Source organism: Amphibalanus amphitrite, unplaced genomic scaffold (assembly GCF_019059575.1).
Source record: "Amphibalanus amphitrite isolate SeventyFive unplaced genomic scaffold, NRLGWU_Aamphi_draft 000960F_arrow, whole genome shotgun sequence".
Classification (NCBI taxonomy): Eukaryota; Metazoa; Arthropoda; class Thecostraca; order Balanomorpha; family Balanidae; genus Amphibalanus; species Amphibalanus amphitrite.
This window is the reverse complement of record NW_024882454.1, coordinates 47,308-63,054: the sequence shown is the minus strand read 5'-3', so window position 1 is coordinate 63,054 and position 15,747 is coordinate 47,308. Positions and strand designations below refer to the sequence as shown.

At 52.0% G+C, this 15,747-nt stretch overlaps 1 protein-coding gene across 1 annotated transcript in view; it reads left to right on the top strand.

The window, feature by feature from the left end:
- Window positions 1-15,747, top strand: part of LOC122368603 (DNA cross-link repair 1A protein-like) — a 34,759-nt gene that overhangs the window by 4,403 nt on the left and 14,609 nt on the right. Inside the window, exons 2-5 of the mRNA XM_043342714.1 lie at window positions 10,589-10,822; window positions 12,418-12,574; window positions 13,913-14,130; window positions 14,566-15,673. Coding sequence (XP_043198649.1) covers window positions 10,595-10,822; window positions 12,418-12,574; window positions 13,913-14,130; window positions 14,566-15,673 — 1,711 coding nt within the window. The 5' untranslated portion in view covers window positions 10,589-10,594. The remainder of the gene's footprint in view (window positions 1-10,588; window positions 10,823-12,417; window positions 12,575-13,912; window positions 14,131-14,565; window positions 15,674-15,747) is intronic.

The following is a 15,747-nucleotide window of genomic DNA, read 5'->3' as shown; positions in this document are numbered from 1 at the left end:
GTCTGTCTGTCTGTCTGTATGTGCGCGTCTCTGAATGTTGGTTTGCATATAATTAAGTTTCTTATTGCCTAAAGTATAGTGTATGTTGTATAATTGTATATGTCTGCTTGTCTGTGGCCAATTCTCTGTCTGTCTTTCTGGCCCTCTCCATCTCTGTTCTCCCACCAGTTTTTCATTCTTTTCTGACCCTCATCCGTTCAAAACTCAGAATTCCAATTTAATTGGGCCGTCTCAACACCGCTAAAATCGACCAATATTTCCACATCATGCAACTGAATAACATGATACTTGGTAGGTATTTTAGTTGCTGCTAAGTTGACTTACTGCGATTTCTCTCTATTGGTTTATCATTTCTCTGCAATTTACTCATCCCTAGTGACTCCACCCAGCCCCGTGTCCTATCCATTGTCTGCTAGTTCATCGGCTATCCGTTTGATGGCTCGCCCGTCTGGTCGAGTGACCCGTTACGTCCTGGCGTATATCGCCGTCCACGGCGCGTGGCGGCTCCGTCTGGGAGCTGGGTGTCGCTGGGTCCAATGCGCACCCCGCCGCCGCCGCCGCCGCCGCCGGCTCGGTATGCTGTGTTTATGGTCGACACGCCCCGTTGCCAGCTCGTCGCCGAGGTGCATTGCCTCTGTCGCCGTCGCCGCCGCCGCCGCCGCTGCCGCTGTCGTCATCGTTGCGTCGTTTCCGACGTTCTGTCGTCGTCGTGTCGTCGCTGTCACGATTGCTGACGTTGCTGTATATTTCATTGAACTGTCGTCGGAGCGTAGGACGACGGAAGCGGCTGGCAACGAGTCAAAATATGGGCATGATTGATCCTGGTTGAAACGATGAGGGGGAGCGAATAATTCGAGCTTGCCTTGAGCAGTCGTGCGCATATTTCTTTTCTGTCGTGGTTTCAAGTTGTGGTTTTAGAGCTGAATATCCATTTGAAAGAATAATGAATCATGGGCTACTAGTGGCCTGCAACGGATCATTTATCAACGACTTTTGTTGATTCAGTTGGTCGCAGATTCATCCAAACTGCAAGGAATATGGTTTCATGGAATTCGTCCTCCAGGATTTCTGAACAGTCTGGTTTCTCAACCAAGCTTTTGTTGTCAGGTGCCCGACGCAGTCACACATGATTTTGAATCACCATCATGACTGTCGTCATTCATATGTGCATTGTGCATGACTGCAATGCATGCTGTCTGTCTCGACCGCCGCCCTGAATGCAGTGACAATGATGACAAAACAGGAATAGCTCCGACCTTTCGTCTCGTGATCTTACGAGCACAGCAGATCGTCATGGCAACGAAAGAGACATCAAGCAATGTCGCTCCGTAGTCCGCTATTTATCAACCAATCAGTGATCTAATGTCAAAATTCGCTTGTCTGCTCGACGATAAATGCTTATTTATGTGAACGTCCGAAAAGTAGTAATAATGGTTTCCCCCGCTATCGAATGATAGCTCAGTACCTACCTCTTTCATATGGAACAAGTACATATAGACTGCAAGGCGTATTGGATGAAGTTGAATGTTGATTCGTGCCTCAGAAAGAGTTTCCACTGGCCTGTCTATAATAATGAAATATGGCGGTGGGTTATCACCAGCCACGGCCCAGCCCCAGCCCGCTCCCTCGCTCGCTCGCTCGCTCACTCTTCCAACTCCGATGCTAACTGCGTCATAGCCGAGCAGAGGCGGGCCAAATCCGTCTCCATGGCGATACTCCGGCCCGTCTGTCTGTCTGTCTGCTTGTCGGTCTGTGTGTCTGTGTGTCTGCGTGTGTGTCATCCACATGCCTCGCGTCGCCTGGCCGGCGCGCCCGACCGGCCTTGGCTAGATAGGCACCGTTGGCTTCCCCGCCGCTGCCGCCGCCGCCGCCGTCGCTAGCGGCGCGGCGCGTTCCCTAGACGGACCCGCGCTGTTGTCAGGCCTAACTGCACCGATCGGCCGGCGCCGAATATTACGATGGTTATTTTGTTTTGTTACGTAAGCCAGACTCGGGTCGGTCGGCCGTTCTGGCAGTGGTAGAGGCGGCCATAGTCCCTAGCAAGCACTGCGTCGCGGCCGGTTGGTGCCCCGGGGAAGGACGCGCAGTTGCTTCAGCTTTACTTGTCGGGCCGCTGCGCAGCTGTGGGGAAGCTCAGCTCGGCTCAGCGCGGCGGGGCCGGGTGAGGGGGCGGGGTCTGTTTGGATGGGGACGGCCGCCGCCGACGGGGCGGGGCCGGGAGGGGGTGGAGCTCCAGACAGAGCGACGCCCCCTCCCCCCTCCCCCCGGCGTCTCCCCTACTGCGCACTACCAGCGACATGGGCGGGGCGGGTAGGGGGAGGGGAGGGGGGCCGGCGACCAAGCTACGGAACGTGACATTTACCTCGGCTGGCGGGCGGTGGAGGGGGGGGGGAGGGGAGAGGTCATGGGGTCCGGGGTGGAGAGAGGGAGAGAAAGAGAGAGGCCGGGAGGATCAAAGAGGGCGTGTCCGGGTTCGGTTCCTAGGAAGCCGCCGTCAAGTCATCACCGTGTGGCGTCGTTTGATTGAACCGGACGTCGTTAGCACGTATGGCCTTTTAATGCCTTCCTATGTTGGTTATTCGGTGCAGGAAGAAGTGCTGAGTGTGGGATATCGCATTCGACCTTAGAGACGCCGCGGGCGGGGCAGAGACCTAGGTAACCCTCAGCTGCGGCTGAATCATGGCGAGTTTATGACGATACACGATCTCTATCGCAACCGAGTACGACGCTGTCGATAGGCGGTGCTGTGCATTGTGATGCGGCGTTGTTGCTGAGGGGATACTGATGGTGCTCGTCAATTGGTTTATGCAATGGTTGTTTCCATAAATATTTCATCCGCAATTATTTTTGGCTAGCTTGTTGGTTTCCTTTTCTTTGATCGATTCTGTTGATGGCTCTCAATTGTAGTCGCAGATTGCTTCGTTGCAGTATTTGCAGCATTTATTGCAGTATCTCTGAGCAATAATTCTTTTACTTCTCATTCGCACGCTTCGTTTTTTATGCACTGTTTGTGCGTCTGCTTAGCCTTCTCGCTCGCCCTCCAGCTCTCTGCAGGACTCAGTTCTCGTCCCTCCTCGCCTCTACCGGACCCACTACCGTTACCTGTACCCTATACCATCCTCCTAATCCCACATCGTACCCTCCGCCGCCGCCACGGCCGCCGACGGCGTGGGTCCGTCTGAGGGCGGGGGCGGGGGCGGCAGACTGGCCGCCCGCCAGCCGCCGCCGCCGCCGGCGCCACACCCCCTAACCGCCCCCCTACGGAGCCCCACCGCTGGGACGTCCCGTTTCGCCCCCAAGTTGGGCCCCGTCGGCTGGACGGTTGGTTGGTTGGTCAGACGGGCGAGTGACCAAAACGGGCCACCCTTGGGCTCGGACCGGAAATGCCAGTGTCGGCGCCGCCGCTGGACCGGGGCGGGGAAATGACGGTCAGGGTATGTCGGTTTCTAACGGCTACTCAGTTTGTCGATAGGGCTGTAACGGCTGCTGGAGTGACCACGTGGGTGGGGACTGGAGATTGAGAGTTCAAATGTGCGGCTTATTTGGCTTCCGCCGTCGGTTCGCTCAAAACCCCAAAGGAGGCCAACCGCCAATGCCCCATATTATGATTATCTTTTTATGCAGCATCTTTCCACGATTTTCGGAAAGATGTTCAGTGGACGGTTCAGTAGCCTAGTTTGATCATGGGCGGTTTCGTTAGTGATACCTTCATGTTATTCGACTTCTATCGGCGTGATGAAGTGGGACTTGAGCGATATCTTACCGTCGTGCTTTTATCACCCCAACCAAGTGACGGGGTTGATGTCCTGGCCTCGCTGTAGCGCGCAGTTTCGAACTGGCGCCCTGGCGGCGAACACGCGTCAGGGATGACCTTTTATCAGTCAGCTGACCTCTATCCCATCTTTACCAGCGCTTTATGCCTATTTTTGGGTGCTGAAGAACATGAAACAGCCATGCGTGCCTATACATACAGAGATAAACATATAACCACTAGGCAGACATAACTGCTGGTTTGGTGCGGGGGCGGTATACAATGGTACCGCACTTCCATTGTCACAATAAATGCTTCGTTTCCTCGCATAACGTTTTGTATTTCTGCTGTTGTTCTAAAAAAAAAAAAACAGCAAGGCTAAAGCCTTGCTGTTTTTTTTTTGCTGTTCGTACCTTGACTGCTGGTCCCGCCCTCTTCTTTGCTCTTTGCCTGACACCCTCCCTTCTCCGTGTCATTGCCATCCCAGACTGTTTTACCCTTTCTTTTTACCGTTTGCCTGTTTGTTTGCTGCAGACCCCAGACAGACATTATTTGCCCTTCTGTCTGTTCGGCGATTCACAGTCTAGTGGTCATCGGTTTTCTCTCTTCTCTCTCTTCTCTCAATCAGAGATTGGATACCTCATGTATCCAATCTCTGCTCTTCCCAACTCCCTCTCCCTCTATGTCTCTCCATCTATCTACCTATCGATCTATCTTTCTATCCATCTATCTCTCCCGACTCCCTATCTCCCTTCCTCCATGTCCCCCTCTCCTGTCCTGTCCCACCTTCTCTCCTTCCATTCTTCCCTGATTCCCTCCCTGGATCGACATCCCGTTACCATCCTATATCCCCGTCCCTGTGACCGCCTTCGTCTCCTACACAACACGAGCTGTTGTCATGCCACCACTCTGCTCCCAGCTCACACGGCCTTGCTTCCAGTCGGTACTTCCTCGAATGTCCCCCCCCCGCCGAGTCGCTTCTGGTTGCTATAGCAACGCGTGCGGGGCCTCCCGATGTCAATATTTGCCGGGTAGCGACACGCGGGATCATGTCAGGCTGGATGCCACCAGAGCGCTACGCTGGGATCTTGTACGGGTCTGGATTGTTTCGAGATGTATTTGTCGTCAGGCGGTTGCCGCTTTGGTGGTCCATGTGATTTTCCGATTGGGACTTGCGTGAGTGCCTGTCAATTTTGACGAATTGGGTTTTGGTGATGGATTTGCTCAACTTCGCGATTGAGGAGATTATAGGTAATTAAACTTTCAGGAGTTCCTGGGTCGCGGAAAGCGCACGTTCAAAAATCCAGAGGCTTGAATGATGTCACGCAACGATCTTGCAGAAAAAGGGCTAGAGCACGCCTTGCGGTCCTTGGATTTCATGAACTCTGTCGTCAACTCTGGTGACTTCGTCCACCGTTACTTAGTCTGTTGTGACTGGGACGATGAAAGAGCAATGTCAAACTCCCTGTCGGGGATTCCCCATCATTGGCAAATCCGCCTAGTGATGATGCTGATGTGACGATGAGCTGATGTGAGGGTCGTACTTGACGTCAGGAATATGCCTACCAGGAAATGGTGATGACGTTGGGCTGTTGTCAGGGCGATTAGGGGAGCTTTGGTAGGGAAGTAGTGATGATATTTTAAAGGGACCCTCCCACCTTAACATTAGTTTTGAGTTGAGATAGCCAAATTGGTGGCCATGGCCTGAAAATACCGGTTTGGGCATTCACAACATCGAAAAATGCTTCAATTCGGAGATATGGAATTTCAAACTTGCAGTTTTCGGATTCTAAGGGGCTAATGCATTGGTATGCCCCCTTAGAATTTGTGACGTCAGCAGAGATCTAACGATTTTTAAATCTTTTACTAAAACGTTTGGCAGCACGCGGTGGTATATGCTGTTTTGCGCGCAACAAATGCCGCACTTTCAAATAAAGTCGCTAGGAACAGCGGAGATCCCAAAAAGTAAACAAAAGTAAAAGTAATATCTTGAAAACCGGTGAATATTTTTCGATGAAATTTGGTAGATATTCATTTTTGCTCTTTCTGAACCGAGCGACATCACTTTCATGCCAATTCATTAACTTTTTTGAAGGTGGGAGGGTCCCTTTAAGTGTGACGATGAGTGGGCTTTGGTACAGCACAGAACTTTGTAGTTCGTCAGGCTACGTTGCTCAAGTTCGTTTGAATATCTATAGCTAAGAATAACTTCGGGTGATGCTCATGTATTTGAATTATTCTGCATGGTTACGAGATCCATTGAAATCGTTCCGTGAATTTTTAAACATGTGTATAGCAAATCGCATGCCTTTCTTACTCGAACGCACTCGAGTGAGTCTCACAAAGCGCCGCGCCGAAAGCCTCGAATCATCTGTGTGCCAAACACAGTGAGTCATGCGACTCGAGCAACCAGTCTAGCCCGTGAACAGTAGCAGGAAAACTCACGGCTCCTGTTCAGTATCTGACGAGGAAACTCGTGATAACGATCGCCATCACACGACCGGTGGTATCCCGTTCTGTCCGGTGCGGCGGAGCGATGTTACAAACGGCCGGGTGTGCTCACACTTTGTTGCTTTGCGGTTGTGCTCAAGTGCAACTGTACTCTAGTTATCTAGTGATGCTAAGGTCGCTCATGTTCTTGCACTGTAACTAATGCTAGTAAATACTACTGATACTCCACTTATTTAGTGCTCCAATGAATAATGATGCTATTGAATACTGAAACTCCAGTAGTCGAGCGATGGATGGATTTTGTTGACACACCAACAAGAGAGCTTGTTCGCGCTTCAGCTGAAATCATTCCACATCTTTCTTGGTCGCCTTATGCGTCTGATACTATGTTATCCATGCTTGGGTTTGAACCCTTGAAGGCGCAACAAGAGAGCTTATTCTCGCTGTCTCTGGATTTCTTCATTCTTCGCTCACCGCCGTGCCGTATGCGTCAGCGCTGACGTCGCCCTGCGCTCCTGCGCAGCCGAACTGCGCCTGTCGTGAACCGATGCGCCACAGTTGCCAGGCGCGCAGTTACGCTGTTGCGTAGCGCGACAGCGGCGCAGTTGGATTCAGAAGCATATCGACCGACAAAGACCTACGCTCGGCGGGCACCTTTTGAGCTTTCAGCTGGTCGTGTGTTGTCGGGGTTTTGTAGGACGTTTTTGGTGGAGTGTTTGCAAAAAGTCGACGCGACGATGGGTTGAGAAAAAGAAACAGGCTGCACCGTTCACCGTTGCCAGGCGGGGTAAATGGCGCAGTTGGTCTCATTCGTCGAGAGTTGGCTGGCGGCTGGCTCATGTGAAGTTTATGTGCCAACTGATGATTAACCCTCGCCGGCCGAGGGGGGGGGCGGGTGCCGCCCCCCCATAGGGTTTTTTTCGCGATAGCTCCGAACACGCTGGCGATAGAGAGCTGAAACTTGGCATACCTGACCTTTGATCCAAGCCGCATCTTTTGACACCAACCGCATTTTTGGGTCAGGTCAGGTCACTGACCTATGACGTCATAAGTGAACCTCTGCACGGTCTTCAGATGTCGCAACTTCGCAACGCCCTCACTGCCAGAGGAGATGTCACAGGGAAATGAAACTTGCAGGATCTAGTATCCATTATGAGTCCCACAACTTGTATATCTCGGATTTTTCCTAAAGGTCATATGAGGTCAGGTCATTTTCGTGACCTCACCATTATAAGTCAATGGGGAAAAATTCAAACTGCTATTCTGGCGCCGGGAACGATCTCCAACTATCTCAAGCACACAGGATCGTGATTTGATGCACTCCTTGCAAGGTTAGATGCGTCACTTTTGCAATGTTGACCTTGCGTGACGTCATTTATGACGTCATCAAGGTCAAATTAGTTTTTCGTCAATAACTCTTGATCAAATTGAGCTAGCGAGTCGGGGAAGGCACCAATGGACTCAGGAAGGCCAGCCGAATCGAATGATATGCGACATGACCTCTTTCGACCAACTTCGTGACCTGGGGGTGCTGACCTGACCTTGACCTGAGGTCAACACCCCAAGTTGACCTGACCCGGACAAAAAGTATATCATTCGACGCGCCTGAGCGAGGCGAACACGATGCTGCCAAAATCGGCGCTCTGCGGCCGTTTTTTGCGAAGTTATTCACCAAAAACTGAACCGTACCTTGGGGCACTTGACCTGACCTCAGAGGTCACCAGTTGACCTAGGACCTTAAAATCGGGTACCAATCTCTGCGTCTCGTAACGGCGCACACGCTCGTTTTTTCCGCGACGCGCTAGCTCCACCAGGGGCGAAACGGCGAGGGGGGGGGGTCGTACCCGCCCCCCCCCCCCCTCGGCCGGCGCGTATGTAGAAAACCAATAGGTCCGGCGAGGGTTAATGTAGTTTCTCAATTCTTTCGGCAAGTTTGCAGATGTCTACCTAGCCCTAGCCCCAGCGCTGGCTTCGTTGTGTCTGCATAGTTCCAAACTGCTCATGCATCACTCACACTGCTTGAATCACTGCTTCGAATTCCGCATATAAATCATGGCTCTCCGCACCCCGCCCCGTTCCCCAATCCCACAGCTCCACGCTTCCCCGGTCCCGATTTCAGCCTCTCTATCCGTCTCGCCGATCTATTCGCGGCGCCGGCCGGTGACGTCACGGGGAGGGGCGGCGCTTCCGTCGTGCTGACGTCACGCCTGATGACGTCAGCGAACGTGACCCGGATGTTTTGGGAGCGGGGGCGGCGCCGGCTTCACTGAGGAATGTGAGGCGTCTGGCTGCGGCCGGCGGCGGCGCTCGAGATAGGGGGAGGGGGGGGGGGGGTTACCGGGCAGGCGGAGATTTGGGAAGACGGCCATTGGTGACTGCGGGTGGGCTGTCGGTGATGTATTTGTGTCGATTGTCAATGGAGAGGAGTATGACGTTTTGAATCAATACGTTTCAGTTTTCATCATCGTATGACGCTGTTGCTCAGTGTGAACTGCGTAGCATGCATGCTATTTTCGAGAATTTATACAGGTGTCACTGTGTCATGCCCAAATGGAACGGATCTATATTTGTAACCATAATCTGCATCAAAAATGAATTATTTGACAGTATGCCGTTAAATACCCCTCACTCAAGTTGCGTGTCTTCTTACTATTACAACCGCCTTCTGTAATTAGTTGGCGCCAGTATCCGATATTTAGGGACCTATTTCAATGCGAATCACTCCGCCAAAATCTGCGATTTTCTGTGATTTTGGCCTATTTCACGTTGTAGTTCCGCGAATATGCGGCGATATTTTGCGGCACATATGGCTGAACATCTGCTAGTTGCTGGCCTCTGAAAAAGAGGTTTCCTCTAAGCGTAGATCGCCACAGGTGTTGGTTGTGAAGCTGTTCCCAACTAGCACCTCTCTGGGTGGCTGTAGTGTGTGGATTGGTGGTTAGTGATAGTGGCTCAGAATTGACAGCTGGTGACGGAGTGTCAGGTCAGGTTTGACGGTTGGTGACTGTTGGTGACTTTGGGTCTGGTCAAGTTTGATAGCTGGTGACAGTATGACAGGTCAACTTTGACAGCTTGTGGCAGTGTGACAGGTCATATTTGACTGATCGTGGCGGTGTGTCAGGTCCTTTGACTACTACTTGGTAACAGTGTGTCAGGTCAGGCGTGATGTGCCGTCATTGTGTCAGATCAGATGCAACGTGATAGCGCTTCAATAGACTAAAAATTCATGCGAGGTTTGCTTGATTCAAGCTCTTTGCTAGATAACTGAGAAGGTAAAACTTCGAAAAAACGCGTCTGAATAGGTCGATTCAGCTCCAATTGTGGAGCTATGTAATATGCTAGCTGAGTGGGCAGACTGTCAAGGCTCGACGATCGGAAATGACTTGTCGTAACGCTTTCGTCAGGGTGTGGTTGACGGAGTTGAGTGGATTGTTTGAAGAAACTCCCAGCGGGTCTTTACGGGGGCAAAGTCTGAGATCGAAGATTGTCGATGACATTAAATGACGTGGTTTGAATAGGATTACGGTTGTCGTGTTTTCCTTTTGATAAAACCGCGCACGTGTAAAGGTGTGGTAGCATAGCTGGTGGCTCTCTATCGCTGTCGCACTTTGCACTGAGTTCTGAATATAGAACGGTGGCGTGGCAGACAGGGCTCCAGCCTTGTTTGTTACTAGCTGACTAGATAATTGATATCTTGGGGTAAGCCATATTAAATTGTTCCTAGTATTGACTTTAAAATGACACTCAATTATTAACTTCAAAGAATGACACATCTAGCTATTCCGTTCATCGTTTTCAGACTAAGACTGCTACAAACAGTCTTGGTTGTTTCGCCCTTCCCCCGTTCCGAGAAAGATCGATTGCTCGTAGCAATGAACAAACCCGCATCTTGATACAAGCTCTGCTGCGCAGTTGTTTTGTTACGCTCTCGCCTACTGCAGAACTGCTGTCCCGGTATGGTGAAACCCCTTTCTAACTGCCCCGCCCTCAGTTTAGTAGACCGGCATTCGACTGATATGGACAGCGGTCACCCACCTCTCACGTTCACTCTCTCGTTCCGCTTTGTATCCGTTCACCCTCTCCCTCTCTTTCCGAGGGTCAATGGCCCTTGGCTGTGACTACCCCGCCATTCTCTCCCTTCCATAACTGCTCCTCTTGTCACAACTGCCCTTGTGGCAGGCATCTCCAGTCCGCGACTGAAGTTGACTTCCTTCCTCTCCATACTTTCATCCCTACCTCTTGCTTATATCTTCGACTCGTCAGTCTAACCTTTTTCTTTTCTAAATACTTCCTTTTCTAAACATTTTCTTTTCTAACCGCTTCGCCCAAAAACCCCAATAAACAAACAAATAAACTTATCTAACTTTTTTCTCTCTTCTCTGGCAGGCCGGAATGGACGATGACCGTGACGTGTTCCTCCCGCCCAAGAAGTTCCGCTACAAACAGCTCCACCATCGCGGTGACCCTGCCGGAGGCGATGCCGCAGACCGTGCCCGGCTGCCGCTCAAGAAGACTGCGGTATTCCGCGCCGCCCAGGAGGCCGCCCTGTCGGCGGCTGCGGCTGCCGCCCCCGCCCCCGCCCCCGCCGCTCCGTCCGGCAGCGCCGCCCATCCGGCACAGGTGAGGTGATTGGGAGTGGGGGATGGGATTCATGGTGTGCGTGGGTGGGAGGCTGGGGGACGAGCGTAAGTAACTTTATATTGAAATCAGTGAATTAAGTTTAGGATTAGTGAATTTGGGTAGGAACCAGTGAATTTGGGTTGGTGGTTTAGGTGATTTTGATACAGAAACAGTGAGTTTCACGCTGAGGCCTGATGGTTGGGACTTGGTTTACATAAGTTCCACTTTGATAGGTGAGTTTAGGGTTACGTGAATTGCTACGCGTTTAAACGCGTAGCCATAAAAGTACTGAAAAGAGACATTCTGGGGTGGGAATCATTGAAGGGAGGGGCACTAAGGAATGCGTCTGCACTGCTGATACATGGCTGATATAAGGAGTTTTTCAACGAAATATGTCACAAGTGACGCGTGCGTGTCGCCGGGGAGGGGAATCTGGAATGTTTGAGGAATGTGGAATGTACATAGAATGGCCGCGTGTGGAATTTCGTTATTTCAGCGTACGTACGGCTTGGTCTCACTCATGGCGTTTTTAGCCGATGGCTCAGTAGCGCTGTGCTTAGTACGCTGTAGTAGCTTGTACCTTGTAAAAAATTAAATAGTGTTAAATGTTTGATCGTGGAATGCATTATGCTATGTGGTTTTCTTTGGCGTAGATTCTTTGCATACTTACTAGCACGTTTTTACGACCACACTGGTCATACTCATTACTCAACCCAAAAATGGTGGTGTGAATCCACGTTTGCCTTGTGGCACCTCATTCAGAGAGTGTTTCAGTGACTCATCGGTATGAATTTCTCGGTAGTGGTACGACTTGGTTTGCACAGTGCAGCGCACCTCAATGGGGCCAGCTTTATCGCCCCACGGCCGCCGGCCGCCGTCGCCACCCGACGTTATTTGATAAGAGTGACATGTGAGCGGATATGAGTTGGGAATCCCCGGTTTAGGGGAGGGGCTGGTGATAGGGCGGGGTGGGGCTAGGTTGGCACGCTCCAGTTTTTCAATTTACCCTGGGTCATGGGTAGTAGCTGTTATGCTGTTCGCGCGGCTGCTTGAGAAAAGGCTAGCGTAGACAGGAAGCCTATAATATGGTGTGTCTGAATTTGCTGAGTATGGGAGATTGATTGCGATGCCGATCAAGGCGTGGTTAGCGGTATAGACGAATTTCAGCGGTCAGTTTTTTTTTTGCGGGGAAAGGGAACAGAGTACGTGTGTGGTGATCTGGGAGGTCTGGTGGGCGATATGATGCTCTTAGGGGATCCCCGTATCTCGAGAAAGTGTACTGTGATGGTTTATTAGTTAAACACTGATGACCTGTATCTTACACATTCCGCGATGGCTCATTGCTCAATGCTCAGCCATCAAGTGTGTTTACCATTTCACATGATGATAAAACCAGCAACAAGTGGACGTGGCAATAGACCTCACGAATGGCGACCACACCCTCGACGTGCGATGTTTTCAACCTGGATGACGAAACAGGCCGACCACCCCACCCTCTCCTCCCAAACTCCCTCATCGAAAGCAGCCATTGCCTTACCGCTGCGACATCTACACCACCACCTTCCCAAACTAACAGTTCTCTCTCCTCCCGTCAGATGTCGCCGGCGCTGTGCTACGCGCCGCCCGACTCGGCTCCTGTGAAGCTGCCCTACTGCCCGTCGTGCCAGATGCCGTTCGCCATTCTGGTCAGCGCCACTCCGATGCACCATCTGGATGAGTGCGCCCAGATGGGGCGGTCCCAGCAGCTGCCAGGTACGCCAGGGGGTGAATGTTTCAACCAGGGAATGGGGAAATGTGTGTTGCGAGCGTAGGATTCAAGGGCTGGTCGAAGAATGGAAGCTCATCTGCAAAAGTATGTTTAATGAACGTGCGTAACTTGCTTAGTGCTCAGGCTTTATTTGAATGTAACTCCTGAGAGGGTGAGTGCTGAATAGTGAATGCGAATGGCTTATGGCTAGTGAAGCCCCTTCGACCGGCTGGAACCACGTTCTATTCAGGATGGTATGTGCTACATGTTATAAATGCCAGAAGGATCCTAAAACCAGATCCACATCCATGTCGAATCACAGGATGCACCCTACGTTGTCATAAGTCAGACCATTGGTCAGCCAGCATGATACTGGGCACCCGTGAACCTCTGCTTCACATAGACCTTGCCATCCTTTGCTGAAACCTGCACGACGTGCGTATGGCCTGAGTTCTGACACATTCTCATCGCGGTGATAGCATGACTTTCAGACTGTTTTCTCCTTAGGATTCGATGTAAAGTTATATTATCATTGCTATCTATCATGTTTAAACGTGTATCACGATTATGAAACTATGCGTCTTTCTCTCATTATGCAAAAGCTGTTGCGCCGCTTCTCGCTACCTAGTAACCACTGCTCTTCCTCCTATTATGTAAGAAGTGAACTGTTGCACCGCTCATCCCTGGCTCAGCAACCATTGTTTTGTAGCCGGTATACAATTGCCGGTCGCGAGGCAGGGAAAAGTTTCAGACTCGATCGTACTTTTAGTGAAAGTTGTTTTTTGAATCATGTTTTTCAGCGATGGATGCTGAACTTCGCTGCGATTATGTAACTTCCTTCCGCTTTACGTCACTTTCGTTTTTGTTGCGCACTTGTTGTTGGTTGTTCGTTGATTGTTTCTAGTTATTTTTTTTTTCTGTTGTTTATTTACTGACATTCTTTGAACCTCATCTTCTTCCTGCTAAGTATGCTTGATGTTTATATGTATCTTTGTTGTTGATGACAGCTATGCGACTGGTTTTCTAATTGCATTATTTTTGCCGCTACCGATTCAACATAATCCACAGGTGTGCGGTATACACTATACATCGAACACACAACATTGGGAAGGTCACCCGCCGTTACCTAACCCCCCCCCCCCCCCCCCGGCAAAGGATCCTACTCCTGACTTTGTGGTCGGACTTGAACACCTCCATCGGCGGCATTCTGACACTGACTTGAGCTAAGCTGACTGACCCTCGACCTGATCTGACCTGATCTGACTCCCGGCAGTGTCTCAAATTTAACCTTCGACCTGACCTGACTTTTAACCTTTGACCTCCCCTCCCCCACCCCCCTACAGAGTGTCCCGACTCGGTTCACTGTCAGAGCGGCGTGCCGGCTCACTACAGCCGGTACGCGCACCTGGCTCTGGCCCGACTGCGCGCCTACCAGTATCAGTACCAGGCGCACGCGCTGCTCACCTCTCGGGCTCACTCGCCGCACCACCAGGCGCCTCCGCCGCTGCCGGCGGCACTCTCACCGCACGTGCATAGGGATGTGCTCCAGCTGCGACAACCGGTGGGTAGAGCGGGGAGAGGAGGGAGAGAGGAGGGGTGAGTGTCGGGAGAGATGGGAGGGAAAGGGATGAATTTCGGAGTGAGGGTAATGTTTGGTTAGAATGGTTGTTTTGGATGTATGAATATCAGGGTTATATATTAAGAGGAATCAAAAGTAGTTTTGTTAAGTGGCTGTTCTCTTAATTTTTACTGTTTGCTGAAGTTTATGAAACAAATGTTTAGTCGCTCATTTATTTATTGACTAAACGTCCAGCTTTTGCATCATTCGTAATTGCATGAGTGTCTAGCCAGCCATGCCATCTGTACTGAGTTGAGCTGAGGTTTTACGCTGTTATGTTGACTTATCTAATGACGTTGTGTAAAATAATTGAATAGACACCTCATTGTGTCTGACTTTTGGGTCCCGCCGTCTGACTCTCTCGTTTCCCGTTTCCAGCCGGGCGGGTACCCGATACGCTCCGCCGCCGTCTCAGCTCCCTCGTCAGCGGTCTCGGCCTCAAACCTGCAGCTCCTGAGTCTTGCGCGTCAGCTACCGGGAGGCGCCGGCTCGGCGGCCGCCCCTCTGAGGGTGACCCACAGCCCGCACGGCAGCCTCCACAGTCCGCTGAGTGTCAGTCTGGGGAGTCCTCACCCCTCGCCAGCCAGTACCAGCCCCCAGGCGCCGTCTCCGCTACCGCCGAGCGCCGCGCCGGCTCCTGTGCCATCCGCGCTCGGTCGTAGTAGTCCGAGCAGTGAGCATTTTCCGATTCGCTCCCGAGCGAATACCATGTCTCCGCCGAGGGGTGGAAGAGGTGGGCGCTATGGGAGTAGACCGAGAAGCTGTAGCTTCACGCTGCCCCAGCGGCCCGGCTCATCAGCGTCGCTCTCTGTGCCACCGAGGCGCGCCGGTTTCAGTATTGCCGAGATAATGGAACCGGCGGCAGCAGCAGCGGAGACAGGCGGAGCGCTGGATTTGAGCGTGCGCAGGCGACCGGCACCATTTGACGATCTTCAGGAGGACCCACAAGACACGATTAGTGAGTGTGTGTCGGACGCCGTCGAGCGTTTTCTGGATGATGACTCGAAGTTGAGTGGTACCGCCCAGGATTCGGGCATCAGCGAGGGGAATCGTGGGGCAGCGAGCGAGGCGGCTAAGCCTTCAGACAGTGGTTCAGCTGGAAGCAAGGTTACAGTCTCCATCAGTTCAGCTGGAGGTATATCACAGCCGCCGAAGAAGAGGAGGCTGACGCTGGACCAGGCGACGGCTGCGGCCTGTAGACAGGCTGCGATTTCTGCCTGCCATCCTCCGGCACCGGCTCCAACAACTACCGAAAAAGAGGACTCTACTTCCGCGCAGGCTTCTGCCGCTGCGGCTACGACTGAAGGTACTGAGAAGACTACCGCTGCCCCTACCCCCGTGTCAGCCTCTGGAACGGGCGAGACCTCGACCTCGGCACCCACCGCTGCAGCCAGTGGTACAGGAAGGATTGGGGAGGGATCAGCTACCGCTGCTGATACGGCGCAGACGGATTTGGGACAGGAGCAGCAGACGTCGGCAGCCAAACGTGAGTTATGCGGATCTGGAGTTGGCCAAATTGGATGGGAGAGGGTGTTTGGGAAGGCTTGTGGGACACATACT